The sequence below is a fragment of the Oxyura jamaicensis genome, chromosome 3 (genome assembly GCF_011077185.1).
Source record: "Oxyura jamaicensis isolate SHBP4307 breed ruddy duck chromosome 3, BPBGC_Ojam_1.0, whole genome shotgun sequence".
In the NCBI taxonomy this organism is placed as follows: Eukaryota; Metazoa; Chordata; class Aves; order Anseriformes; family Anatidae; genus Oxyura; species Oxyura jamaicensis.
The window spans coordinates 48,927,332-48,954,985 of NC_048895.1; the positions used below are offsets into that span (position 1 = coordinate 48,927,332).

The following is a 27,654-nucleotide window of genomic DNA, read 5'->3' on the forward strand; positions in this document are numbered from 1 at the left end:
ACTCTCTGGTTACTTGTCACAAGTATCTGTGAATTGATAGAAAAATAACATTTTAATGTGCTTTTTCTTTGACATTGTAAAGTCTGGCGATGGCCCTTTAAGCTGTTGGAAGAAAAAGAAAGCTGAAGGAGGTTACTCAGAGCATTACAGAAGTGAATAGAGGGGACATTGCAAATGCACACAGGGTTTCAGGATTTCGTAGGGATTCTTACTTTAGGGAGAGACATTAACTCAAGTTTGCACTTGTGTGTAAATGTAAGGCTGTATTTACAAAATATAACAGTCTGGAAGTAAAAAACAAAAGTGAGGGAAGAGAGAGAAAAACACAAAGCTAAGAATAGCTGCATATAGCGATAAAGTCCCTTAAAATGCACCTCTAGCCCTGGAGGAGCAAGCATGCTCATAATACCCCCTTGTTAAGTGCACTTAAACTGGCATTGGATTGAGCATGCTCATAATGCCCTTGTTAAGTGCACTTAAACTGGCATTTGATCTGAGACTGGGTTAGCTGAGTGATGTCCTTCATCAGTCTCCTGGCACTCAAGGTGGCAAAATACATAATCAGTTTCTTTGTTTTGGCATGTTTTCTCATAGTTGAATTCCTGGTGTCTAACTAAGGTGTGAAGGCTCATTGTCAGCTAGCACTGCTAACCTGCACTTAAGAAACTTCAGGTGGAGCTTCTCCCCTGGGTAGGCCTCTGAGTAATTTTCTTCCCCTTGGGCCAACAGACACCAAGCCATTGCCCTCCTCTGTGAGGGACCTGACTGCATCCAGAAACTGTTTCTGGTCCTTGCGCTGCTCTTATGGATTGAGCTGAAAGGTGTATATGTTGGATTCAGCACGTGAGGCCTTAGGGGACTTTTAGAAGTCAAATGGAGACATACATAGCCTTACACAGTAGTTTCTCATAAAGCATGATCAGCATCTACATGCTCGGCTTTGCTGCTCTAACTACTCCCAGAGCCACAAAGCGACCACTGTCTGCGGACGTGCGCACCAAGCCCCCACAGCAGGCTTCCTCCCAAGGGCAGTACGCGAGTAGGAGGCATTGGAAGCACTGAAAGTATGACAGACTTTCCAGTGGCAAGGCAGATCTGTAAAGCTGTGTACTGCTGACATTTTAAACACAGCTGTGAGGTCCTGCATCCAGACTGAAGAGGGAACAGCATCCTGCTAGCAGAAGTATGCTCCCTTATTCATGAGTATTCAAGTCTCTTAGTTCTCCGTTCTCTGTGAGTTTCTCATGATCAAACTCTTTCCATTTTCCTTTCATACATAGCAGATAGGGTACATCCATCTGGCAGTGCAGCATAGTTACCTACACTAGTGACAAACATTTTTCAAATAAGTGCAATTAGCCCATGCAGAGGTGTGGCTGTCAGCAGTTTTATTGCTCTTGCACCATAAACAAACTTGGACACTTTTCACGCTGCATTACGTTGGTATGTTTAGACAGTCTCAGTTTAGTTCATTTGCTTGCTATGAGGAGGAGGATGGCTCCTACACAGAAGTAATCTGAAATTTGGTGCTCCCATGTCTGAGCTAAGTACAGTCGCAGTTGTGAGAAGCAGGGAGTGAGGCACATAAAGCTCCTTGTGCCCAGGTAAACCGAGTATTGGGATTTTTTTTTTCTCGTTCCCTAACTCAGAAACTTCCTTTATGGCACTCATGTGCTTCATCATTCTTCCTTTTATTCCATTACTTAGAAAATTTTTGTTATCCTTCCTGTTCTCTGAAAGAAACATGTTAGAAAAGCAAGTCGTCAACGGACGTGAGTTCACAAAACTGAAACCCTGTGATTTTCACCCATCCTACCTTATGGATGAGTTTGGATTGTTCTCTGAATAAGAAGCAAATAAATAAAAAAAGATATGGAACAAACCTTTCTAGTAACTGCATTTGACTGACATTGTGGGGAGGGAAAGATTATGATCAGGCTGTTATTGCCACTGCATCAATGCTGCAGTCACACCTTGACTTTCTGATTGTCAGCTTGTAGCCTCGATATTATCATGTAATTAAAATGAAACTGTTACTTCGGCAGTGCTGAGATGATCGGCTCTGGGAGTATACACATGGAAGCTATCTGAAAAAGTGGTTATAGAGATGTGCTTAATGAATTTATGTCCAGTCTTCCATGCTAAAGAAGGGCTGTGCTGAGAACTGGGCTAAAAGATGAACCATTATTTGCAATAATAAATATCCAAGTCTACCTCTTACTGTTTAAGAAAGAAAAGCCCTAAATTCTGCTTCAGCTTTTCTTCTGTGAGCATTGGTAGAGGTGCCCAGTGATGTGCTATGATGGCACTGCCCCTACTGGAGAAAGGAGGCCAAGAAGTGGTTCCTTAAAAACTGCATCTCTGATGCTCAGCACCTAGTTTTGTTTTGTCATTCCACAAAGGTGAGACAGTCCTGCAGCGGTGCTTCGCTCTGCACAGAGGCACCAGAGGAACCGACTGGGCAGCATCTTCTCCAACACCAGTGATGTGCGATACGCAGTTTTCTCTGTCATGCTGCATTTGTGATGCTCTGAGATAGCTCAGACCTTGAATGCTGCAGACAGAGATGAGCAGAGAGCAGGTGATGCATATGGGCAGAGAGAGACGTGCCGAGGAGTCTGAAGCTACAGGGCAGTCATGCTTGGTTTAAATTACTCATTTCCAATAGGTCAGCCTTGTTTGGGGTGGTTTTCTTATGATCTTGTGCTCTTCTGTATCAGCATGCAGCTAATGCCTTCTGACATTTCTGGCTGCTAAGAGATTCTTAGTCTGGTGAGCATAATTTAGCTCCAGTTATTCAAACCCTTTCTTCACTCAAGTCTTCCAATTTATGCTTCTCATGGTGGTGGTGCAGCAGCACTGACAGAGGAGGGAAATTATTTATCTCAACACTGGATCTAAAATTGTGAAGTAAATGTGCATGAGGGAACGGCTGGTAGTAAACACAGCACAGTATATATGAACAAGCAAAAACCCATGTTATGTAAAACTGGTATTTACTGAACTTTTTTTCAGGGGAGAGTAAATGAAAGAACAAACACAGGGCAGATGTGAATCATATTGCTTAATGCTGTCCTGGAAAATGTTCAGGTATACAATGATGCATGTGGTCTAAAAATCTCTGTAGAGCAACTAAACGTGCTTACCAGCTTTTGATTATAGATGGAAGTAGATGTGAAGAGATTCCTAAGAAAGCAATTACTTCATTTCTGAGTTACAAGCACTGAAGTTAGAACACCCCAGTGCTACATACAGTATGAATAAAATAAATAACTGAAATTCCTTTAGTGCTTTTAAAATGTGTATTCGTGCTGTACATATTTCATGAAGGTTCTCCGGGGTAAATCAATGGATAGGCATCGTGCTGCACCACATTTGCATATTTAGTAATTTTTAAAAAAATGGCTTTGAGCTAATATACACATCTCTTGGAAATATTGCTGTAGATATGGGAGAATGTTGTTAAGAGTATCCAGCCACTAAAAAATTAATCAATCCACTTGTCGTTTTAAGCATTTCACTTGTTTTTTCTGCTTCTCGTCATACCTCTGCTAGGTAACTTTGCCGTGGCATGCAGCTTGTTTCTGAGTATTTGGGACTGAAAATAACATTTTGGCTTCATGTATTTTATGCTTCTTTATGTGAAATAGTTTATTATTTCAAGTGCATAGATTCAAAAGAAAAAAGTGATTCTGTTTTAAAGATTTTTGGTTTTACTACACGGAAACTATGCCAATCCTTTGTCTAAATAGTTTTTTAAGCAAACAAGCAAGCACAAAAACACCTTCTCATACTGGAGAAACAAAGGAGAGAAAGGAAATGAAGTGAGTGAATACAAGTAATAGAAATATTGTGATCTGTGCCTGCTTTCTGGGGGAAAGTACTTATGTAGCTGAGTTAACTTCACGTTGCCTTGCATCGTGAAAGAACGCTTGTAAGTACTCATCTCTTCCAGTAACTGACCCCAAATTAGTGTCTGTTATATTAAATGGTTTCTTTCTCATGAATGGAAAACCACTTGTAATCCTCCAAAAAGTGGTTAATGACAGCATTTGCAGTAAGGCTCCATATTAACAAGATTAAGTTAAAACGATGAGATAGCAAAGTCAGTTGGTCAATAGGAGGGCGTGACCCTGTAGCTGGATGATTTCACACAATTTGCAAAACACTGACAAACTTCAGTCAGGTTTACCCGAGGTTTTTAAATTAATGTACGTATAGTGAATGCCCAGCAGTGTTTGATTTCTAGCATCTCATTGGGTAGGGTTGACTGAAAGCAGACATTTTTTTCATGTAACTAGTTTCTCTTTTTGCCTATCTGCTTAGTTTAATTTACAGTTCCAGGTGGGTTTCCTGTTGTTATTATGAGACATTGTTAATCACCTGCTTGAAGATCCAGAGGCCTAGCAAGGTGGCTGTGCTTGACAAGTTTATGTTGCAGAAGTGGAACTACTGGAGTGCTGCAGACTGTTGCGTGTAGCTGGAGAGGTGTGTAAGCAGGGGGACACTATGTTGTTACCCTTAGGGTCATCCTTCCTCATACCTCTCCCACACATGCCTGATCTATTTGAGTTAGTAATTTGTCTGAAGTAGAATGCTTCCCATCTCACACACTGATTTTTTTTTTCTTTTTTTTTTCTTTTTTTTTTTCAGTATTTGGTTTTAAAGTCACTTTTTCATACTGAGCAGATATTGGAAATCCTTGCAAGTGATCCAGAGACACTAAATTTTTGAGAAGGAGCCAAAATAAGAGCTGCTATACATATCTAATCTGTGAGGTCACAGTAATTAACTGTGTGGCATAAGCTTTACAAAGACTCTCTGTTCAGATAGTTTTGATAACAGGAAGCTATAACAAAGAAGTAGAGTTTGGGGAGGGAATTAGATCTTAGTGATGTAAAATAACTGAGATAAATGCTTAGGGGATTAAGGAGAGGGGAGCATTTAATACAAAACATGAAAAAGATCATGCACAGTAAGGAATTGTAGTTTGACAGTGGAAAGCTTTCTGGGTTGAGCTCTGGGTGATAATTTTGAGGCACTTATTCCTACTTTGAACATCTTTTGTTTGATGTGACTTCTGCAGCTGGTCCTGGAGACAGGACTTTGTTCCAAGCCAGCGTAGCTGCTGCTGCCTCTCCCTGACTCCCTGGTATTCTGCTTCAGAGGGGGAATCCAGCAGCAGAGGACAGTCCCAGTGTTGACTTCTCAGTAATTATTCAGTTGTCTGTCTAAACCATTTGTTTCTGAAGAGAAACCAAAGTGACTGTTCCTGAGAAAGAGCAGTAATTAGCTTTGATGGGATTTCTGCTTCTGAAAGGATTTCCAGTAGCAGTTCCCTGTCATGTATGCATGGATGCATACACGCACAACCCAACCCAGAAACCAGGACAGAAACACTAGAGGTAGTGCCAGATTGTAGCTGGTCCTTAGCATTTGGTTGCTGATGCCCAAGTTTTAACAGAGCTCTAGTGCCTGTGCTTCCTCCTGCAGAGGAGAATATTTCTCCCCTTACGCAGCTGTCAGACGGGAGATGCTCAGCTGAGACTTCTTGCAGTGATCTCACTTTTCTGGTTATTTATAATTCATAGATGACATCATGTTGTACAACCCATTTTTTTGATGATAGCAATTCATCGTCAAGGACCCTGATGTGCACTTGCACTGAAGAGGCTGATGTTACAGGAAACCTCTTGCATATTTGAGACATTGGCATGTTCACAATGAAAGTGCTTCCTGTCTTATTACACTGAACAAATATTCATAAGGCTGCATGCCGTAACGTTGTTTCTGGATGTCTGAAGTGTGAACTGTAGATAATAAGTCTTTTTTAAGACCTCTGCAGTAATATAAGAGGTACCACTTAATAGTAAAGTAACTAATGAGGCCAAGCAGAATAGATCGTTTCTCACTGATGCTTATTTGAAGAAACACAGAGGAAATTTTAATCCCTTGAAAGGAGGAAAAGGTGACTTGAGTTTAAGACTGCCCTCAAGAACAGCAGTGCAGCACCCAACTTGTTTGTGGTATTATCCCAGTTTGAAGCCAGAATCTGATGGTCTGTTAACACTGCCAGTTCATCAGTGCCCAGCAAAAATAAAGACTAAGCGAACCCAAGCCTGTCTGCTGCTCGCAAGCAAAGAAAGTGGAAGAATTTGTCTTTCCTATTGAAGGGGTAGCTGGCTGGTATCGAACGGTGCAGGGAAATGGTGCAAGATGCTGCAGATGTTATGTGGTCACTAGTGCTAACAGAATGTTTGAGTGCTATTGTGAAATTGAGTAATCATTTAATACACAGCAGATGTTTTACGTGTCTTGTGTCAGGCTGAAGGCATTGCTTGGTTAGGAAGCATTTTAAAACATTATTTTTTTTTTCATGCTTTGTCCGTATCCTGCATTTCCCTTGGAATATTTTCTGGTATAAACAGCAGAAGTTATACCAGTTGCTACTCATAATGAGGAGACAAATTTGTCAGTCTGTCAGTGTTTCCACTATAATCTTGTTTGGGGTTTATGTAACTCAGTAGTAAAACTTGTCCAAAGCTGCGCTGTTCTGTTATGCATTGCAGCTTCCCCGTTTGAAACTAATTAGAGTTAGCATAGAGGACACAGTTCCTTTGCTTCTTCAAAGGAGGATAAACTTTGTTGGAGGAGAAGACGTAGCTTCTGTTTTGTAAATAGGTATATAAAACAGTTCCATCTGAAATGGAAAGATCCTTATTTTGATGATACATTGCCTCATCTTGAAGGTTGACGTAGCTGTGCCTTGTTTGGCATTCTATGATGCTGTTTTGCTATGAGTTTTGCCTTTTTTTTGGCAGACAATTTTAAACAACATTGCATTTTTGCTTACTGATTTCTTAGTGTCAGTCCTCTTTGTTTGGACAATATCTGTTGTACATATTATGATAAAGATTCTGGTTTGACCATAACTTTCTTACTTTCTTATAACCTGCTTCTGACAGAGCAGCAGAGACTGGGGGTACAGGCTAAAAAAAATGATGATGATGATTTTTTTTTTTTTTAAGGAAGAGCTAGAGGGGGTTATTTCTCGTACTATCTGCTATCAATGACAAATGTACATGAATGCTTGTGGTATTTTTTTTTTTAATTTGAAGTTGGATTCTTCATGAAACGTGATACATTTGCCCTAGAGTTGCGTAGATAAGTGGAATTTAGTCTAATTCCACATACTTAGAAAAGAGAGAGTTGTCTTAGGAATTACTGACAATTTCCATGCTGATTGTATAGGTATTCTCAAATCACTTTCGTTTCCTACTCTATAGAAAGATGCTTTCAGTCTGCATACGCTGCCAATATTAAAGCAGTTATGTTGATAGGAACGGTTGCTCCCCCCCCCCCCACACACACACCTTTCACATCAAATGGCAGAAAGTCTGACATTATTTCTTTTGGCACATATACCTAAAGTGTCATGGTTGGCAAAACTTTTTTCTTCAAAACAAACTTTTAGTTAAAAAAATAAAAAAACACTGCTGTTCACAGACAGGTAGGAGAAAGTTGCTTCTCTTGTATCAAAAAAATAAATAAAGGCGGGAAGTTGTGGATGATTTTCTTCTTGGACAAATGGTTGGCCTTTTGTCATCATCCCTTGGATTACTTGTGATACTAATGGAGGCCAACAATTTTTCCTAAAAAGAGGCTGGAGGACAGAGGAGATTGTTGGAGTTTCCTGCATATATTGTTTCTACTTAGTCAGTTTAAGTATTATTTTTCTAAAGGGCTCTCCAGATCTCTAAATCATGCACTTTTGTTTAAAGTCTGCTGGTCATTATGAAGAGCCAGTGGTAGCCTGGTGGCTTGCAGCTCTCACCCCCCTCCGAAGTAAGTATTGCCAGGGTCGTGGGTTCGAGCCCCAGCCACAGAGGCTTATGTGGGTTTCTTTCAGTTAGCTCAGTTGGTTAGAGCATGGTGCTAATAACACCGAGCTCACGGCTTCGATCCCCGTACAGGCCAGAGGTAAATTTGGGAAGTGATTGTCCCCCTGTACTCGGCTCTGTTGAGGCTGCACCTCGAGTACTATGTTCAGTTTTGGGCCCCTCACTACAAGAAGGACATGGAGGTGCTCGAGAGAGTCCAGAGAAGGGCACCGAAGCTGGTGACGGGTCTGGTATGGAGAACAAGTCTTCTGAGGAGCGGCTGAGGGAGCTGGGGTTGTTCAGCCAAGTTTCCAACTGTGGTTCCGATTTCCTTACCTTGTGTGTTGGTGCTGAGGCGTGCCTGCTCTGGAGTAAGGAGGACATCAGCACTGATGAGCTGCTCTTCTGTCAGCAACGGGTGACACTTGCTGCCTGGCTGGCATCGAGTGTGTTTGGATAGTGACCGCTGAAGGGCTGTTGTGGTCTCATGGAGTATATTAGTGTTTTATAATTAATCAGGATTAGGGCACAAGGAATTAATTTAACAGCTGTATGTGTAAACGTTGGGCAGAGGAGGTATTCGTGGACCACGTAGGTGACACAGAGATGCCATTTTCTTCTCAAATTTATTTCAAACCTTGGCCTCATGTATTTCACTGTCAAAGTGCTGTTATTTGGATCTGATCTAAAATGGAGCATTTGATCACCTGCAATTGCTAAAAGCAAGCATGTGTTGACATCACAACTTGCTGGTTTGTCATGGTTAATCATTTTAGCATGAACTGTGTAATCTTCTTTAGGAAAAATCCAAAGTAGAGTTGTATGCTCATTTCTCTTCAGCCCTTCAAATGTAGTCCAGACTTTCCTTTAAAATTAAAGAAAAAAAAAAAAAAAAAGTCAAGTCTTTCGAGGTTGTTGATACAGGATGGCTGTCATGTTTCCATAGTAAAGGTTGGTGGGATTAATTTTCCGTCACAAAAAGCACATTGAGTCCTTTGATGTAAAACTGAATGTGTACTTACAAGCGGTTTGGCATTTGGAAATTGGTTCCACTGCTGGCAGTGTGATTATTGCTGTTGTGTAAAAGTAAATACTTTTTCCCATCACCCAAACAGTAGAAAGCTTCAAGAGTTTCTCTTTCTGTCTGTGTCAGGGTGCGGAGTCTGACTCAGGCATTTTTTCTGTCTGTGGGGTGCAATGAATTCCTACATGAAATCCTGTACATTAAATGGGTATTTTTTTAAACACCACCATTTAAAAGATTATTTTTTCCTGTGTATAGCAATTTTAAATGAACCTTTTTTCATCTACTTCTTTTATGTATTTTTATGAGCCATCAAATTTAATGATTCTCCTGCCCTTTTTTAGCTATGGTCTTATAATGGCTTCAGACCAAAATACGCCGAGTTAGCTTAGAAGCTGGCTCAATGAGTAAAAGAAGCATTGTCCTGTAGCAAGTTTAATTTATATAATACTTGGCTTGCTTTGCTCATTACAATGCTAGACCATGTAATTATGAAAGAAAACCAGATTGCTGTCCCTTAAAAAGTCCCGTATCGGTATTGTAATTGGTAAGGGAGGAAGCTTAGTCTTAGAAAGAGGAACTCTCTCTTTGTACAGCAAAATGTAAAGTATGAATTAAATATTCCAAAATGGCTTTCTTGAAGTAGAAGGAGAGAGAAAAAAATATTTTCTTGGAGAAATCTAAACGGATATGATATTATTCTGAGGATTTGAAAAGGTCTTTCAGCTGGGAATTCATGTGAACACAGATCTTTGTCTCTTCGGATAACTTCTGTGTAAAGAACAAAAATCATAAAACTATAATCATAAAATCTTCTAAAACCTGTTCTGAAAGACAACAGCTCAGTGGTGCACGGTGTGTTTTTTTCCAACGCGGTTCTGAATCAGATAGTTACAAGCATCCCACACTTTGCAGTACCTACAGCTTCGTTCTGTAAAGCCCTCCAAACTTGGCAGGGTAGCCAAGGCTTGGTTATCATTGACCCAGAAACACAAATAATAAAGTTTTGTCTCAGTGGGCTAGGAAATAAAAACTCCAGTTACGTAAAATTAGTGGTGCTGGAAGACATTAATGAACATCATTATGCCTTATTTTTTGTAACCTTTCCTCAATTAAGCAGCGTCTTCCTTCATCCCTAGTTGATTTTAGCTCCTGTAGCATCTTGAGGGAATGCAGCCGTCCAGCAGTTCTTCTTCACAAAAGGAAGAGAGGTTCTCTTTAATGACTGGCAAATCATGAACTGTGTGAAAATCCATTTTTATTTTTTTTTTGCTTCTTAAGAAAAAGTGTGGCCTCATGCTTTTTAATTCAGGATATGCTTCTAAATGTCCTTTCTAGTGCAATGTATATTAAAATCAAGCTTTCCTCTGTCATCACGATATAGCATCAGATTCTTTTCTAGTGCCCAAAGGAGTCCTTTCAGAATCTTTGCAAGGTAATTTTAAGTGGAAAACTTTTGAAAGGGCTTCAGAATGTCATTTTTCTTTCTTTTAAAAAGCTGTTAAAGGAAAATGAAGAAAATAGCCTTACCATTTTTGAACTACTTTTAACAAGTTCAGAAGGAAGTCAGTTACCTTTCCTTAACTAAGGTGTCAGCACACAGACGCAGTTTGAGATTGTTAGTTTTTAAAAAGTGATGTTTCTGTAAGTCTGAACAGCAGATGATATAACGCATCTTTAGCTCTCCATCTTTGGCTTTAGGCTGTGCTACTTTAAAGCTCTTTGTTTAAAAACTAGTTATAGATGTTTATTTCAAGTAATGCCTTTCTATAAAGGTACGCACAGGGGTGGGTGATCCTTTCAATGCATAGCCATGAGCATGTCCTCCCATCAGTAGACGGGAGTGGAAAGAGAAATTTTCAAGAGATGAATAGTCTCAGTGAAGAAATACCCCTATTTCTGACCTGAAGCATCAGTTTTCAGAAGTCAAGGAGGAAGTCTAAAGTAAGCTAACATTTCTTGACCTTCTGGTAAAAGATTATCAGTATGCATAGTCTAATTTTCTCTTTTGCCCACATCTGTGCTCTTATATTCCTGTTGATTTAGTTTCTCCATGTGCAGGCACCCTGCAGTCTTCGCTGCTCGCTTGCCTTTGGCCCTTTTTCTAAGAAGTCTTTTGCACCTTTTGTGGGATATTCCTCCAACCTTTAAAACTAACTTTGAGATTCTTCCTTTTAAATAAGTGAATCTGAAATAATCAAGATGTGTTAATGACTGAGACAAACAGCTTTCTATTTTTTTCCCCCCTATTAATCTTTGCCTTCCTTTCCTTATTCTGGTGTTGGCCATTGTTGTCAAAGATTACCTGAACATAGGACGGGGTCTCAGCTACAGAGCCCTGTGCACTGCAGATGCCTCTAGGTATCTCCGGGTATTAATGGTTATACATTATGCACCATTTTTCTCTTTCTTTCTTTCTTTCTTTCTTTCTCTTGCCCTATAGATTAAGTAATAACAGGCAAGTGCATGGTAAGATGCACTGTCTCAAATATTATTCTAGAAAGCATTCTTTATAAATGCATTCTGTATCAGCTGCAGCAGATGCGTTATAAAATTGATTTTCACACGGAGATGTGTCCAGAGACCAAAATACCTCCTCCTGAAATTTTATACATGTGTTATATTAAATAGTGTCTGCCACGAAGGAGCAGCTTTTAAGTGTTACGCTTATTTTGTCTTTTTAGTTGATTCTTTAATGATGCAGACAGATGGCAGAGACTGTCATAACCTTGATCTCTGTGTGATCTTTGTAAACAACTTTGTCTCCGGGTTTTCTCAATTATCCCACTTACTCTCCCTCTCCTACCATATGCCACGGATGATTTTTCCATTTCATTTTAATGTATACAAGTAACAGAAGCTTTTCAAACACCTGGTGCAGAGTAAAGATGACTAAGTAATTAAATGCTACTGGAGCTGCTGATTGGCACATAAAGCTGCGGCGTGATAACCAGAGACAAGTTACAGTAACATGCATCTTTACTTCCTTGAAGGAGTGCGTAATGGCACCTGATTTAAATATCTTCTGGTTTTAAGAAATACCCCATGTGTTTTCTTTGAAATTAGCTTTGTCTTCATCTGTTGGAGCTGTTAAGCTGGTCTGCTCTTCGAATGATGCTGTACAAGCCAGTGCCATTCGAAAGAGGAAAAAAGAGGCTGTAAATCAACAGTGCAATTTTGGAAGCTCACTTACTACACTTGAAATACAATTTTAAGACAGTTGGAGGAAATGTATGCTTACTGGGTACACTAAACTGTGTACAATTCCTGAATAGCAAAAGTTTTGCTAACATTTAAATATTTTTTTTCAAGAGTGGAGAAGTCTTATGTTACAAAGTATTTGCAACAGAAGTCTTAAAAGGCCGTGGTTTAGGCAAACTACTTGTCTATAAGTCGAGGCAGCAAGTCAGTAAATGTTGGCTTGTAAGAAGAGTGCCTTTCTATATTAGAAATCATAAGCATCTATAATTAAGAGAGGGCAAACAGATTAGATTTATAACAGAGTAAATGGCATAGAGATTCCGAAGTTATAATGTGAAAAGCTTGCATTTCCCAGTTACTGAAAGGGGAACAAATCCAAGTGGAGACAAAATCAATGACTAATAATGGTTACAAATCAGGTATATAACACTTCATGGTTTTCTCCCCTAAGGGAATCAATGGTAGATGGCAGAAGGATGGTGTGTGGTGGGTTCTTGAGTTATTCTGTCCGTCAAGTGACTGGAAGGATCTCCCTCACGCTTGCAAAATGAATGCTGCAGCACTGTTGCAGTTGTGGCTTATTGTGACACTGCATAAAACATTTCAAGAGAGTAGTTTGTCAGCTCCTGTTTATCAGTGGAAGAATTCTTTCAGGACTCAGAGGAGGATTTAAAAAAAATTATTATTAAAAATAATAATAAATTTTAATTATTTAATTCAGGTCAGTTCTGAAAACTATGGCAACACTGTATCAGCACGTCATATTCTAGGATTCTGTTTTGTTTTTGTTTGTTTGTTTGGCTGGTTGATTGTTTTTTTCTTCATTTGTAAGAATGAAAAGCTAATAAAATTAGTGTTTGTTTCTCCAGGAGTAAAGATTCATTTCCTGCTTTACTTAGAACATAAGAATGAATTTAAAAATGAATGCAATAAAGCTGTTGGAAGTGTAGATATTTGACTTGGTAATCTGTCACCAGTCTTTCCCTAAGGAAAGTAAAGCTCACACTTTACCCACCACCTAAAGCACACAGTAATTATACATTTTAGAATCATAGCATGAAATATGCTGGCATGAATTACTGCCAAAGTTGCATACAGTCCCTCTTTATGTGACCAATATAGCTTTAAAATGTCATTATACTTTTATAAATGAAAATATCACGTGTAGAAAAACTAATTGTACCAATGTGCTTGGAGTTCACTTTTTAATTTTGTGTTCACAGCTGCGTACTCAACACAGCTCTCCAAAAATAGTTCCATCCATGTGCTTACCTTATTAGTGCCCAGCTTCAGTGGCATGTTTTGAGATGCCTGTCTTCAGCCTTGAAAGCCTCTTGCCATGCATTCCTTTATTATTTAATGTATTCAAAAAAATAGTATTAATTTTCTCCTGATTTTCTCCATCTTAATTATCGCTAACTATAGGGGAAGAGCTTCTCCCTCTTCCAAATGCTGTGTAACACTCAACGTAATACGAGTGCTTTAACTATTTTAGTCCTTAATGCCAAGTAAGGCACCCAGGGACAGTGATATACTTCTATGCTGAAAGAAGTGCGTGCATTCTGAGTAGCCATTGGGGAGGTATCTTTGCAAAACTACATAAAACACCAAAATACATGATTGCATTTATTATTTTATAAAAATCTTCAATACAACAATAAAAATCAGTATTGCAGCCTTTGTTACTTGCTGGCTTTCTTATGACTTATTTTTACTCTGTAGTGTTCTTGTAGATCTGATTTTCCCAATGAAATCTTTCTTCAGTCCACTCAAGACAGATGATATTTGAGCTAGAGATTAGATTTATAAGTGGATTTCTTTTTTGCTCTGTTGCGGAGAGGTTTGCCTGGAAGGGCAAGAGAGTATTATTGATATATCTGATTATTCTTGCATCATGTTCTCTCATTGCTGTTGTTTACTTGCAGAAAGAGAGAAAGGGAAAACTGAGTATTGCTGAAGAAATAGGGACTAAAGCAATGCAAGTCTGAGTGCCTGTTCTGAAACTACTTTTTACATCTATAGCATAAAATAATATGCTATACTGTTAAGAAGTCTGTACTGTGCTCAATGTGCTCTTTACTACTAAGTTATTTCAATATCTGTATTTCATACACAAAGTTTCTTTCATGTATAAAGATTCCATTGTCAAGCTGTATTAGTGACCAGAAATGCCACAGATGATTTAGGGTTGATGAGCTATATGGGCCCAAGTCTGTAGATTGTTCATTGTCATTATAGTCTTAAAATCTCTTCATATCAACCCCAATTTGGACAGCTCCAATGACAGGGATGTTGGAAGGAGAGGGGGCAGAGAATTGATGCTTCGAGGGGCAAATCCTCCCAATTCAAATCACGAAACAAATAATTGCAAACAGTGAAGTGAAATTCCTAAATCTGTAAGCAAGTCATGTAGGAAAGTAGAGAAAGGTGAGCAGAAAAAGTAGAGAAGAACTTGTCTTATAGAAGACAGCCATGGTTCATGGTATCAAAGATAACTTATAAGTTATCCTTTAAAAGGATAACAACCTTAACTCTTAAGCCATATGGAGGAATCAGGAGAAAAGAACCCTTTTCTTCTGTCTGCCCTTATTTTCCACTAGAAACTAGTTTCTCTAGTGAAAAGCTTTTTTCTTGTTATATAACATTGTGAACGCTGGCTAACTGCTTTACTGGAGAGAGGACTGAGCAGACTGCGTCAGCAAAATAAACCTTGATTTTGTAATTAGAGATTTAAAAAATGTTGGAAGATATTAAGCAGTGTGTTTTAATTATATTTAAAGTATCTTCGTTTGTGCTTATACTGGGAGGAAGTAATACAAACAAATCATGCAAAGCTATTTCTTTCTAGTTGAGATAGATTTATACTGAAAAATTGAATGGAAAAAATGCTTTATAAGAAATGTTGTAGCTCTCTTGTCTTGATTTTTTTTGTTTGTTTGTTACAACAGTACGGTTACACTTAACGCTTTAAAAAAGTCATCACTGGAGATCAAAGCATCATACAATTCATTTCCATTAGCATGAGAATATCTTAAATATTGATTATTTTCCCTATATATAAGCTTCTGCATGTGAAGATTGAAGTATTTATGGCTAATCTGAAGAATGTGTTTTCAGAATGTATTCTTACCATAAAAGTTCTGTTTCTATAACTTTAAGTTTTAAGTTTTAAAAATGATATTAATAGGAGACAGAAACAAAAGGTAGTGTTTTCTGAGGAATGTGAAGTATTTTTGTAATGCTTTTTAGCAATTGTGAAATTATCACATGAATTTTCAGTAGATGCATTTTTTTGTTATTAAAAAAAGAAACTATTGTAACAATTTACTGTATATTAGCAATCCTACTATAGCAATAATACTTTTAAGTTCAATGTAGTAGTTTCAGTTCCTGTTAGGTGAGTGTTTTAAAAACCTACCGTTATCATTTTATATTTGCTTCTCCAAGTTAATTTTGTAAGAGTAACCTTTATTGACTTAATATCTTGTTATTTCTGTTTTGTTAAATTAACTGTTATCTAGCAGCCTGAATCACTAGACAGGTCTGGTCAGAGATGTGAAAATAGGGAAAAACGTATAGTAGCTGTTGTTTACAAGATCCAGTTACAAACGGCGTTCTTTCCTTTTGCAAAAGGCACTGAGACGTGAACTGAAGGATAAAGAGCAAACCATTCTCAATGCTGTGGACCAGGCACGAATTTTCCTTGCCGACCAACCAATTGAGGGTCCTGAGGAACCAAGAAGGAGCTTACATTCGAAAACAGGTCAGAAAATATTCTCTTCCTGTTTGGAATGGTCAAAAGGAAAGTAATAGAACTTACGTGTCCCTAGTACATTTTTATATCCCGATTACTTGGTTAGGCTTCAGGATTTTCCAAACCACATACTGACTGCTTTTATTTCAATGCTTTAGCCTTAAGTTATTACTACGTTGCTTTGGAAGTGCTCAAGTTTTTAATGGAAGAACAGTCTTTGCATTTCATTTTCCAGTTTTTGATTCAAAATGTCATCAGTTCTTTTCTTTTTTCTTAATGTAATAGCATGTACACCTTATATGTAGTCAAAGCAGTAATTCAAAGATGCAAATGTGATATTTTTATTTTTTTTTTTTCCGTCATTATAACAAAATTTTGCCCCACAAATAGAAATCAATGTATTCTGTGATTTATCTCATTACAAGTAAAATAAATCAGCTTTAGGAAGGTAGTCATTACAGAATCATAAAGATTCCAGTCTTTTGATGAATTATTGCTAAGGAATGAAACACAGCTCTCCTAGAAATGATATTTGTCAAGGTATTTGTCTATATCAGAGACCAACAATTCGTAACCCCAAATGATAAAAAATGTACCAAGTATCTCTGTAATTACATGGAAAATGCTGTAATCAAAGTACAATTAAGTCAGAATTATTTTTCTGACACACGCTACATTATTATAAAATCTTATTTTTTTAAATTACATAAGGATTCTTCTTGGATCTAGTAATCTCCAGTTACAGAAATACCAGTGGCAGTAAGATGTGAATAATTTACTATTCTGTATAATTTACAGAAGTGTAGCTACTTCTGTAGCTATGGAATATAGTTACTTCTGTCAGGAGTTGTTTTTTCTTTCTATACATCATTAAATCTCCATAGCAAACATTTCAGGCTTGTTCAAACAGGTAATATTTCCTGCATCCATATTTAATGTTACTTTTGTGCAAATTTTTATGTGATTTCCTATTCCCTAATTCAACTTTGTGTTAAAGTTTGAATATCTGATGATTAAAGCCATTTTTCCTTGCGATTAGTTTTTGTACCGTAGCTGCAGCACTGTGCTTTACTACTTGCTTTCTGAACTCCTGACTCCTGAAAGCATTCTGCTTGTGTCACAAAACTCACTCACAGACTTGTTTGGCATATTACATCTATAATGCGTTATTAGAAAACCTGCAGTTGAAAAATAGGGAAAGCTCACTTTATATTTGCTGGTTGTGTTGCAAGAGTTTGAAGTCACAGACTGCCCTCTCAAAAGCCATAGAATTACCCCTCAGAAATTCTGCCAATGCATGAAACGTTACCAGTGTAAAGTGTTCATTTTCTAGCAGGGGTTGATATCAATAATATAATCAGTGTTGACTGAAAGTGCAAGAACAAACTCCAGATGATGAGATGCATCATACATCCTTGTTATGCAATTTTAAAAGTATTACTGGTGTTATTAATTTAAACTCCTGTGAGCTACGGATGGCAATGACAGCATAGCAGGGAAGTTGATGACCATAGTAAGTTGTGTAACAGTAATGACCAGGCAGGTGACTCTTGTCCACTCATCATATTTAAAAGAATCAATACACTGGGACTGGGAAGCTTCATAGGTATGCTGTGAGCTTATTTTCCTTGTCCTTCTTCAAGCTCAGTAGTTCCATACACCTGTTTTGAATGTGTGGTGGGCTAGTCTCAGCTACCAACCATGTCTGGTTGAGGGGAGGAAATAGGAAGAGCACAAGTGAGAAAGCTTGTCACACTTGGTCTCTTCACCAAGGTGACCAGTGGTGCAAGGGTCTGGGAAATGGAGGAGTATCTGCAGTCAGTCTAACGGTTTCTCTCTGCTGCTCTTTCTTCTCAAACCTTTGCTCTGCCCCCAGTGTGTGCGCTCTGTAGGCTACCGGAAATACCTGCTACAGGAAATATCAGTGCTGCTGCTACTGCTCCTCCTCTGACCCTCTGGCGTTCCCTCTGGTGTTCCCTCTGGTATTTCTCGCTTCTTGTTCCTTCCTCCTCTCTGGTGTTTTCTGCCCTTTCCTACGCACGTTCTCCCAGAGGTGCCACCACCTTGGCAGATGGGCTCAGCTGTACCTGCCATGGGTCCACTGCAGAGCTGGCCATGTCTGGCATGTGGCAGCCCCTGGCCTCTTCTCACAGCGGCCCCTCTGCCAACAGCTGGATACAGACACACTGTAGTGTTGCTGCAGATTAATAAACTTCAGCCCAAAAGGTGCCTTTGAATCTTCTGCTCTGATCTCTTATGTAACATAATCTGTTAAACTTTGCCCAGCCTTGTACGTTCTGACAAATGCCACCAGTCCCCAGAAAGCTACGCCTCTGGACTTGAGCCCATGCAGAGACATACAGTCTTTCTTCTGAATAACCGTTTTCAGTGAGGGCTGTGAGTGCAGGCTTATGTTTGCTTTTAAAATGTTTCATGTTTTATTTTCCATCAGCCTCTTAATAATTGGTATTTTATGCAAGAGATTAAAAGTTTGCTCATTAACTTCAGTGAGGTGCACTTAACATTGCTAAAGGTGAGGAGCATGGTTTTGGGTTGTGAGCTGATGGGTCTCTTTTCAGAAATATTAATGGGCAGTACACAACACTGTACAGTCATGATTTAAACGTGCCTTTGGCTGTTTTTATAATACAAATAGCAAAACCATGTAGGAAATAGTAATAGCATGAATTGGAAGATCACTGTTTGATTAGTTTTTACCTAATAGCAAGAGTGTTTAGGTGCGGGGTTAGGTAATCCGAAGAGATTGTAAAATATCCAGCCACTGAAGTTACACAAAGGCACAGACAATACAGATGTCTTGTTTCTAGTTGCATAAGAATTGAGAATCACAGAATTATTGCGGTTGGAAAAGACCTCCAAGATAATCTGGTCCAACCATCCCCCTTCTACCAATGTCACCCACTAAACCATGTCCCCAAGCACCATGTCCAGGCTCTCCTTAAACACCTCCAGGGACGGTGACTCCACCACCTCCCTGGGCAACCGGTCCCAGTGCCTGACTGCTCGTTCTGAGGAGAAATGTCTCCTCATTTCCAACCTGAACCTCCCCTGGCACAACTTGAGACCATTCCCTCTAGTCCTGTCTCTAGTTACCTGTGAGAAGAGGCTCCCCACATCTTCCTTTCAGGTAGTTGTAGAGACCAATAACATCTGCCCTGAGCCTCCTTTTCTCCAAACTAAACAACCCCAGTTCTCTTGAGGGTACATTGAATTAAATATTCCAGGATTATTTTATTCTCTCTGCAGGTTCTTCACAACAGGGACAAAAAATTGCCATATGATTCTGCTGTGACATCAGTTCAGAGCCTCTTGTACATTACAATAAATTAAGACAATCTGAGTAACCTTTTCACATCCCCCTGAAGTGCATAATACAATCAAAACTTAATTGAAAAAAAATTACCTTGTTAGAACATCCGTTAAAGATATTCATAATATTTAAAAATAGACCCTATCATATCTTTTCAGACATCATCTTTGAAGCTTTCTCTATTCCTTTATAATGCACACTGCAAAAGGAAATTGAATCATACTCTAATACAGTCTTTGTATTAATTATCTGACTTCAACTAATTTGCACTTGGGCTGTTAGGTACAAAAGTAATTCTGCCTAGGCATGAAGGAGTCAGCAGTATCTGAGAAGGTTTTTCTTTTTCTGTTGTTTTGTTTTTGAAATAAGGAGAAACAGTAAAATTAATTTGAATTAACCAAAGCTGTAAGTTCTGAAATCTGCTAACTGTAAACAGCACTAAAGCACATCACTACAAACTAATTTGCAATTAGTGATCTGGGTTCCAGTTCTGGAGTGACTGGTGATTGAGAGCCTCAGATGCTGTCAGGATTTTTTTTCTCTTGTTGTGATGCTCAAGTAAAAATTGTTTGTACAAAGGCTTCTCTGGACATATATGCAAAGACGGTTTTCATCACCAGAAGATTGGATTACTGGACATGACTGTTCTGCACTCTCTGAATCACATGAGAGACTTGAGAAAGTGGTCGGCAACGGCGTATAGTGTCCTTCTGGAGAGATTCCTCATTACCTGCTCATGAATCTTGTTGTGATTTCTGTGTGTAACTTCTGGTCTAACTCAAATTTTATAGATACAGCATACATTATTTAGTAGCTCAAGTACTGTTTTCAGTGGATTGTTGCTTCTGCACTTGAATGCTTGTTGCAGTATTTGAAATTGTTCATGATTCCTGATTAGGAGGAGATTGGCAATGGGGAATTCTCTGTGATCAGATTGTGACAGATACACTTGCTGATTCTGAATTGCTTTCTTCTTTCTTCGGTCCCTCTCTCATGCGTTGGTTTTAAGCTTGATTGACCAAGACCTATTTTAAGGACCTGTACATACATATACATTTATTGTTATGTCCCCAAAGAGTATTTGTTACAGATTCCATTGTAACCTGTTATTGTCTATACCTCTGTTGTTAATTTCAGATAAATCACAAGGATGTAAAATCAGGTTATGAGCTAGCCTGTTTTCTTCTTTTCCATGTTGGCCTTATGCTTGCCATGTTGGCCTTCAACTGTACTGTGTAGTAATTGGCATAATGGAAGATTCCTCAGTTTCCAGGAAACTTCCTCCTATGTTAATTTATCAGACATCAGTCTTTTCTTCTCATTTACTTTTTCTTTATTTCCTTAGGGAGGCCCCATCACAAAAAACAAACTTTATCCTTTCCTTGCCTTTGAATTTCTTTGAGCATCTGAACGGAGCTGATTGATAAAACCACCAGGCCAGCTGCTGAATTTTATAGATGGTCAGGATAATAAAGTTTGAGATACTCACATTTTTAGCTTTGTTACTGGTTTTCTGTGGTATAGGAGAAAACATAAAGAATTACAGTCAATCTTTTGCGCATTTTTAGATCTATGACACAGTTACAGTTGGCTTCTTATTTCCCTGTGCTGTTAATAAGGTTACTGGCTATGGGATACAAAAAGGAAATAAAAAATATTTTCTGTCCCCAGTGTATGGCTTTTCTGAAATTCTATTCTGGAAATTCCACTGCTGTAGTGAGGGAGTGGAGCTAAATGCTTTTTGGAAGATAGCACAAATTAACATTTAATTAGCAGACGAGGCTACTACAGTGATTCCTACTGCAGTAGAGAATGTTTCCAGGAGTCTGTGGTATTGCTGAATTACTTCAGTAGCTTTTGGTTTTGTTACAACAATCAGATTCCTATCTTTGAAAGCTGTTATTTGGTATTAAAAGTGATGTGATAAATACATGATTTAAAATTAAGTATTTACTGCCTGTTACCTTCTTTAACTAAAAGTGTAGAAAACCCCATAAACCACCTTTGTGTTATAAGACAATGTATGAGTAAGTATCAGTCAATTATATTACTTTTTTTATTTCAGCCAGAAAACATATTGCCCTGTTTCAGACGTAAATAAAAGTCAAACTCCTTTGCTTCCTACTACTGAACAAATTCAGATAACTTATCGTATTTTTTTACCTATTAGCAAGAAGTCCTTACTGGAAGAAGACAACGTTCTTTTTTCTAAAGTATAGAGTAAGCAGTATTTCTATTCCCAACCTAGCTGTCATACAAGACTGGAATATTTTTTGTTCTCTTCTACCCTAATGGGCTGAGTATTGAAGTCTTGATTGTTAAACCTATAGGAGAATGAAGAGCGTGTGGGCCACTGGAGGTCAGTGGACTCATGCCCTATTTTGACCATTGTTGCCTGTGTTTTAGTTGGTGCTCATTCACTTGTGACTTTTGACACGTTCACTTAGAGAAACATGCAGTTACCTAAGAGATAATCCCACAGTGATTAATTTTTTCTCTTCCTTTTCAAATAGATCTTTATCACCCTTCAAGTTTGGTCCACCTGGGTGGAGCCTTGCAATTCATCTTGTAGTGTCCAAATGGTAACCTGCTTGGAAAGTTACTAGTAAAAATTCAAGGAAGTTGTTTCCGTTTTCTGAGTGGTGTGGAGTGCAAATCTGGAGGAGTTTTAAGCCTTAATTTTAATAGCTGAATATTGCAAACAGGCTGAGGCCACAATGATTGGTTTTATTTATACGTGGTGTTTTGGTGTTGTTTGCTTGTTTTTTTAACTAGGAGGACCTAAGGATACAAGCACGGCTGTATTAGTTTTTAATCTGTATACTGTGTTATGCACCACTTTTATCTGATACATCCCAGGTGGAAGCCATGTTCTTAAACTTTAAGTGCTGCCTTGTGTTAAAGACTCCAAATGTCATTAAAGCTTTGCCTGTAGATCTCTTAGTTATGTTAATAGTAACCCAGGTGACTGATGGATGTCAAATGCTGGGACCTTGTTTGAAACAAAATCCCTTTGTTACACTCTAGAACAAACACAGCTAAACAAAACTGTAAATAAGCCTCAAGACAGCAAATGGGTAATTGCAGAATATGAAACAAAAAGTAAAGTATATAAAGGATAAAACAGGCTGAGTACACTTGCTTTAGAAGGTTTGGGAGCAGTTCAAAAATTTCAGAACATGGATGTTTTCTTGAAGTCCAGTGATGTTGAAGGACACCATCGATTCAGGGAGTCTTGAGTAAGTGGGATTCAGTGGTGATATCCTTCTCCATTCGTACCCTCCCTTCTACAGGAATTAGAAGTAGACATAGTAGCTTGTTGATGACATAACACTATTATCATTGATATTTTTTTCTGGTTTTGTGGCAGGCAGAGACTAAAATAGAATTCATACCTGTTTTTTGTTTCTTGAGCAACACAAAACCTCAAGCTTCCACTGTGCTTTGGATCACATCATTTATTACAAGATAGTGGCTGGTTTTTAGTGAGAAGTATTGTGTTTTGATTATACTGATAAATTACACTGGTTATGCTGCATGAATGTGTGATTCTCAGGGTTGCTGTAATCTTTTAAGTTTTCTGAGCATAGATGGAATGGGATGACTTAATTATCTTCCTTAATCAGAAGTTATTTCCTCTTGTTTCATCTGTCCTTTTGTATCTTCTCCACCAGCAGCCACTGGGAAATTCTACTATCTTTATCTGTAGACCATACTCCAGACCCTTTCCAGATGTATTCAACATACATAAAGTTACCAGCTAATTTGTCTTTAATCCTGCAGAGACTTTCCTCATTCGCTCTTATTTGATTATATTTCTTTGGCTTGAAGAACTTTCAGTTTTGATAGAGTGAAACCTAAATAAGCTAGGATGAAAATGAATGATCATGCTTTTTCTTTGTTTTACATGCATTTGCAACAGATACTTGAAGAGAAAGGTGTCATACTGGTTTGTTAGTCTAAGTACTATGTTACTAACCAGTTGCTGACTGATCTTTAAAACTTCCCGTTACCATCCCATCAGAACTATGTTTTCTGTCCATATTGTAATAAACCCAGTGAAGGCTTTCACTGGAGTGGTGTTAAGACTTCATCATGCAATAATAGCAGTGCTCTTGGTTCTTCTGCTTACAAATTTGACAGTGTTTCATTGTGTCTCTTCAAATGCTTCAAAAGTGTTCATAATGAAGTGAAAACTTCACAGTGAAGTTTTACCTTTTTTTTTTTTTTTTTCTTCTGCGAAGACTGATTGAATCAAGGAAGAGAGGATATTTGACATAATGCTAACATATACAAGGAAGATACCAAAAGTAAAAAGTAATTAATGTAATTCTGGCAAGATAGAAAGAGAGCAAGTCAGTAACATGGGGATCAAGCAGAGTTGCTTAGAGTCAAAACGGCTAGAGCCAGAATAGCGTACTTGATCTGAATTAAATTCTTAAGCAAGAAGGGTTTTCTTCACTGAGAACTTTCCTGTGTGTTTTTTAAATATATGCAAGCATGTAAAGAATGTATGTATATGCTGTAAAGCTCAGTCTTGAAAGTCTGTGGCACTCTCTCTCTGCAGAAAACTTCTTGGTCCTTTCATTGCTTTGTTTGTGACAAAAAATGCTTATTAAAATCAAGTTTCTTTCCACTACAAAAGCAGACTTTTTTTTCCTGCTCTTTTTCTCTGACTGCAAGGTCAGTTACTATCTTCTCTCTCTGGTAAACAGATGGTCCAGTGAATACAGGCTCTTCTTACTTTCTGAGCAGCTGCTGAAGTGAAGATAACGTAATAAATACATTACAATAAAAAAAAAGGGGGGGGGAAGCTGATCATTCAGAAGATTTCATATTCAGTGGGAACAAAAGAGCAGCAACTAGTATGTAGCATTTTTTCACAGCATAAAGGAACTGTGTTTGTCTGCCAGTGTGTGCAGTGACTGACTGATGAAACAAAGTCAAAGCACAGAATTCTTACTGTTAAGATGTTATTTATGAGGCTAGGTTTACAGTTCTGTGCTGTGCAATGAGGATCTTGGAGAATGTGCTCTCTGCTTGAAAATAGTGTGGTGCTCATTAATAGGTTAGGCTTTCATGATGGAAAGTTGTGCAAGATGTATTTCTTAACTGAATAGAAGTTGAATGGTTTTATTGCTCATAAAAATGTGTGTGTGGCTTTATTTCTCCAGTAAATGCCTTTTTAAGGCAAGTTTACAAGCACTCCCAAGACTTGGGTAAAATAAAGCAGTCTTGGAAGGAATTAATATTTTTCAAATAAAATAGGCAGCAGATTCCCTTGGACAAGGAGACTGATCTGACAAATGGTCTTCAAAAATGTTTCTGTTTTTAGTTCGGTTGGGATACTTCTGTCATCCCAGTCAGTGTGGAATTTTTTCCCTCCCAGATATGCGACTGGTCTGTCATGAGTGAAGCTGTCTTGTTGTATTTGGCCAGGCAAATTAGATCAGGCCATTGTTCCCCTCTCCTGTTCTCATTTGTAGCTACAGCTACTTTTTTTGGTATTGATTCTTCTGAGGCAAGAAGCAGTCAGTCCTTGAATCTGTTACATCAACACCATTATAACTAACAAAAATTTTTGCAAGTTTTTTTTTTTTTTTCCACTCTAAATAAGGCTTCCTGGATGATGTTCTACTCAGTCCAGTTTCTGGGTGTAATGTCCCCTGTACTGACAGTTTCAAGATGACAGCCAAGGAGACTCCTCCAACTGGATCAACAACTTTCTGTCCCCTTTCAGCAAAGTACTCCCTTTTCTTCTGTAAAGTGTTCTAACTACAGGTGCTCTCCTAGTTCTTATTTAAGGTCCTGCAGCTTTTACTGGTGGGGCCTTGTTGTCCATCTGATGGTACTGAACTGGTTGTACTAGGTGCAGCTTGCCTGTGTGCTGCACCTTGGCTTGGCTTCCAGATTTTGTGCGGTAATTTTGTCTATGGACTGTAGTTGGCTGTCATTAATTTATCAATGGTATATTCATGGCTGGGAATAATTCCAAAATTACTTCTAGTGATGACTTTTTCGGTATCTGTAAGTAAGCAAGTGGTAGCCATTTTTTATCTGAAAAGGTTGCGTTGTTTAGAATTTAAGCATTATTTCTTTTCCTGTTCCTGAAATCCTGAAATCTCTTGCAAAGCTTGGGGTAAAGATCATCCCAGAACTGTGTTGTCCTATGATGTAATTTATTCTGAATGTGAATTGCTGAGATTCAAGAAACAAGGTATGATTTATCACAGCCTGTCTTTGGTCTTTATTCTGGTCTGTCAGTATTGCAAACTGTGGGTTACTGCCTCGCCTCTGAACCTAGAGCTCATACATAATTTATATCCCTTTGCATCTAGTTAAGCATCACAGGTTTTGTCCCAGCTGTTCCTCCACACATTCCTCTTCTGAAATACCCTCCTGCCACTGTGGTGTCCCTAAACCTGGCTAGTCTTTGCAGGTAGCGAGCAGATGGGTAGTGCTCTTGCCTAACAGCTTATGATTCTGAGCAAGTCACTGCAATATCTCAGTAAGTCTGAATGCTCAACATTTCTTTTGTCCCTCTCAGCCCCACTCTTTTGTCAAACGCCTCTCTTTTCTTCAAAAGAGCTTTTCTAATTCTAGAACTCAAAACATGCACTGCAACCTACAGTTCAGATATTTGTCACTATCTTTTCTGTGGTGTTTGCTCTTTTTGATCATCCTTGCTTCCCATTCTGCTTCGGTTACTTCTGGTGGTACTTTTTTCTCTTAACTAACCATTTCTTAGCAAGTTGCCATGTGCTTTTGGGCGACGCTTGGTCATTTGGTAATAACTTGTTTCCCCCCCTGCACCATCAATTAAAATGGAAAACTCGGGCATTATGCTTTTTTTTGAGATGGTGTCTGGATTCCATTGTTGAATACTCTTCTAGTATTTGTAGGATAATATGTATCAAGACTAACGTGGACAAAAAAGTTTTTGAAAAAAACTTAAATATGTGGAATTGGCTGGCAGAAATTTTGGCTTTGATGCAAACAACTTACTTTAATGTCTAGAAAAAAAGTGCTTTTCTCAGCTGCAAATTTAATGTAGTCTAAAGATTTATTTTGTATCACTTACAGCACACTTTGCAGTATTGCATGCTAAAGAATGTTAGTTGCATCACCAGAAGCACAGTAATTGAACTCTTCCAGCTACAACAGTGCATTTACGTTGACAGTCACCTAGCCTCTGAAAAGCAAAATGTTCCCTTTCCCCCTGTTTCTTGTCCCCTCCCCAGGTGAGCAGCTCCAAGCTTAGTCAGTTGTTATGACAGCACACAGAATCACTGAATTGCTGAGGTTGGAAGGGACCTCCAGAGGTCATCTAGTCCAACCTCCTTGCTCAAGCAGGGTCACCCAGAGCACATTGCACAGGATGGCATCCAGGTGGGTTTGGAATATCTCCAGAGAAGGAGACTCCACAACCACTCTGGGCAACCTGTCCCAGTGCTCTGTCACCCAAACTGTGAAGTTCTTCCTCATATGATATCTTTAAAGACAGTATGTCAGCATATGGAAAATTGTATGTCTCATTTGTCTCCTGACGAGAGTGGTGTTTTCATCTCTGTATTGTTGTGTATAATTTATTCATAGACAACACTTGATTTTTAATCACAAATAATGCCGTGATAAACCTTTTGTAAGGGGTTTTTTTATAGGAGTGAGTAGAAGGCCACTTGACTTAGTTTTGGAGTATGCCGTATCTTGTTCTCCTGATTTTGTTTTCTGTTTTCTGTGTTATATCAAGTTTGCTCTGCTTATTTCTCTGCCTGTAGAAACTGCAAGGTTGCTTTGTAGAGGAGGAATCCTTTGAAATGAGCTTAGTTGGTAATTATTGTAGCAACTCTACCCTAGTGAAGGAAGCTCTCTGTGATTTCTTTCAGTAAGGCTGATCTGAGCAGCACTCAGCAGGGCTTGCTGAGGATTGAAGACCCAGGAAGGAAATGTTCTCTTATTGATAGACCACATGCCTGGGTTGCAGAAATCATCTGTTGTGGAGAAGAGATGTGCCACCAGCTGACTCGGTGCTTGTCAGTTAGGACTGAAACGTGTCTGTACTGTGGAATGCTGCCCTATGTTTTACAGGCTCACCAGGGATTGGGGATATAAATATAAGCAGCTTACTGAAATAATCAGTGCCATCTCCTGTGGCTGTGTCTTGAAGTTGTGTGTGTGACCACTTAGGCTTTGTTCAACTGCAGCTGGCCTTTCCTAATGGGAATGGGACTTCCATAGGCGGGGGGTTGCCCAGGAGATTTAGACACAGAAGCCTGAAATAATGCACTGTAAGTGCAACTTTTTTTTTCAGTCAGCAGGTTAGTTGAGCAGTTTTATATTTACAATACCTATTTAAAACACTTTTTTTAGGACTACAGCATTAACACAAACACACAGATGTAGAGCTACAGAAGCACTTACAAGTGGTATTCAGAACACTCTGGGTTTTGCTAGTACATAGGAA

General features: G+C 38.6%; 1 protein-coding gene across 7 annotated transcripts in view; it reads left to right on the plus strand.

Annotated features, from left to right (window-relative positions):
* The window catches only part of UTRN (utrophin), a 344,112-nt gene that overhangs the window by 224,384 nt on the left and 92,074 nt on the right, over positions 1-27,654 (plus strand). For all 7 annotated transcript variants that reach the window (XR_004749455.1, XM_035321865.1, XM_035321866.1 and 4 more), the window contains one exon: positions 15,739-15,868. Coding sequence is in view for 6 of the 7 variants with exons in the window: in XM_035321865.1 (XP_035177756.1) it covers positions 15,739-15,868 (130 nt within the window). In the remaining variant the exon portion in view is untranslated. The remainder of the gene's footprint in view (positions 1-15,738; positions 15,869-27,654) is intronic.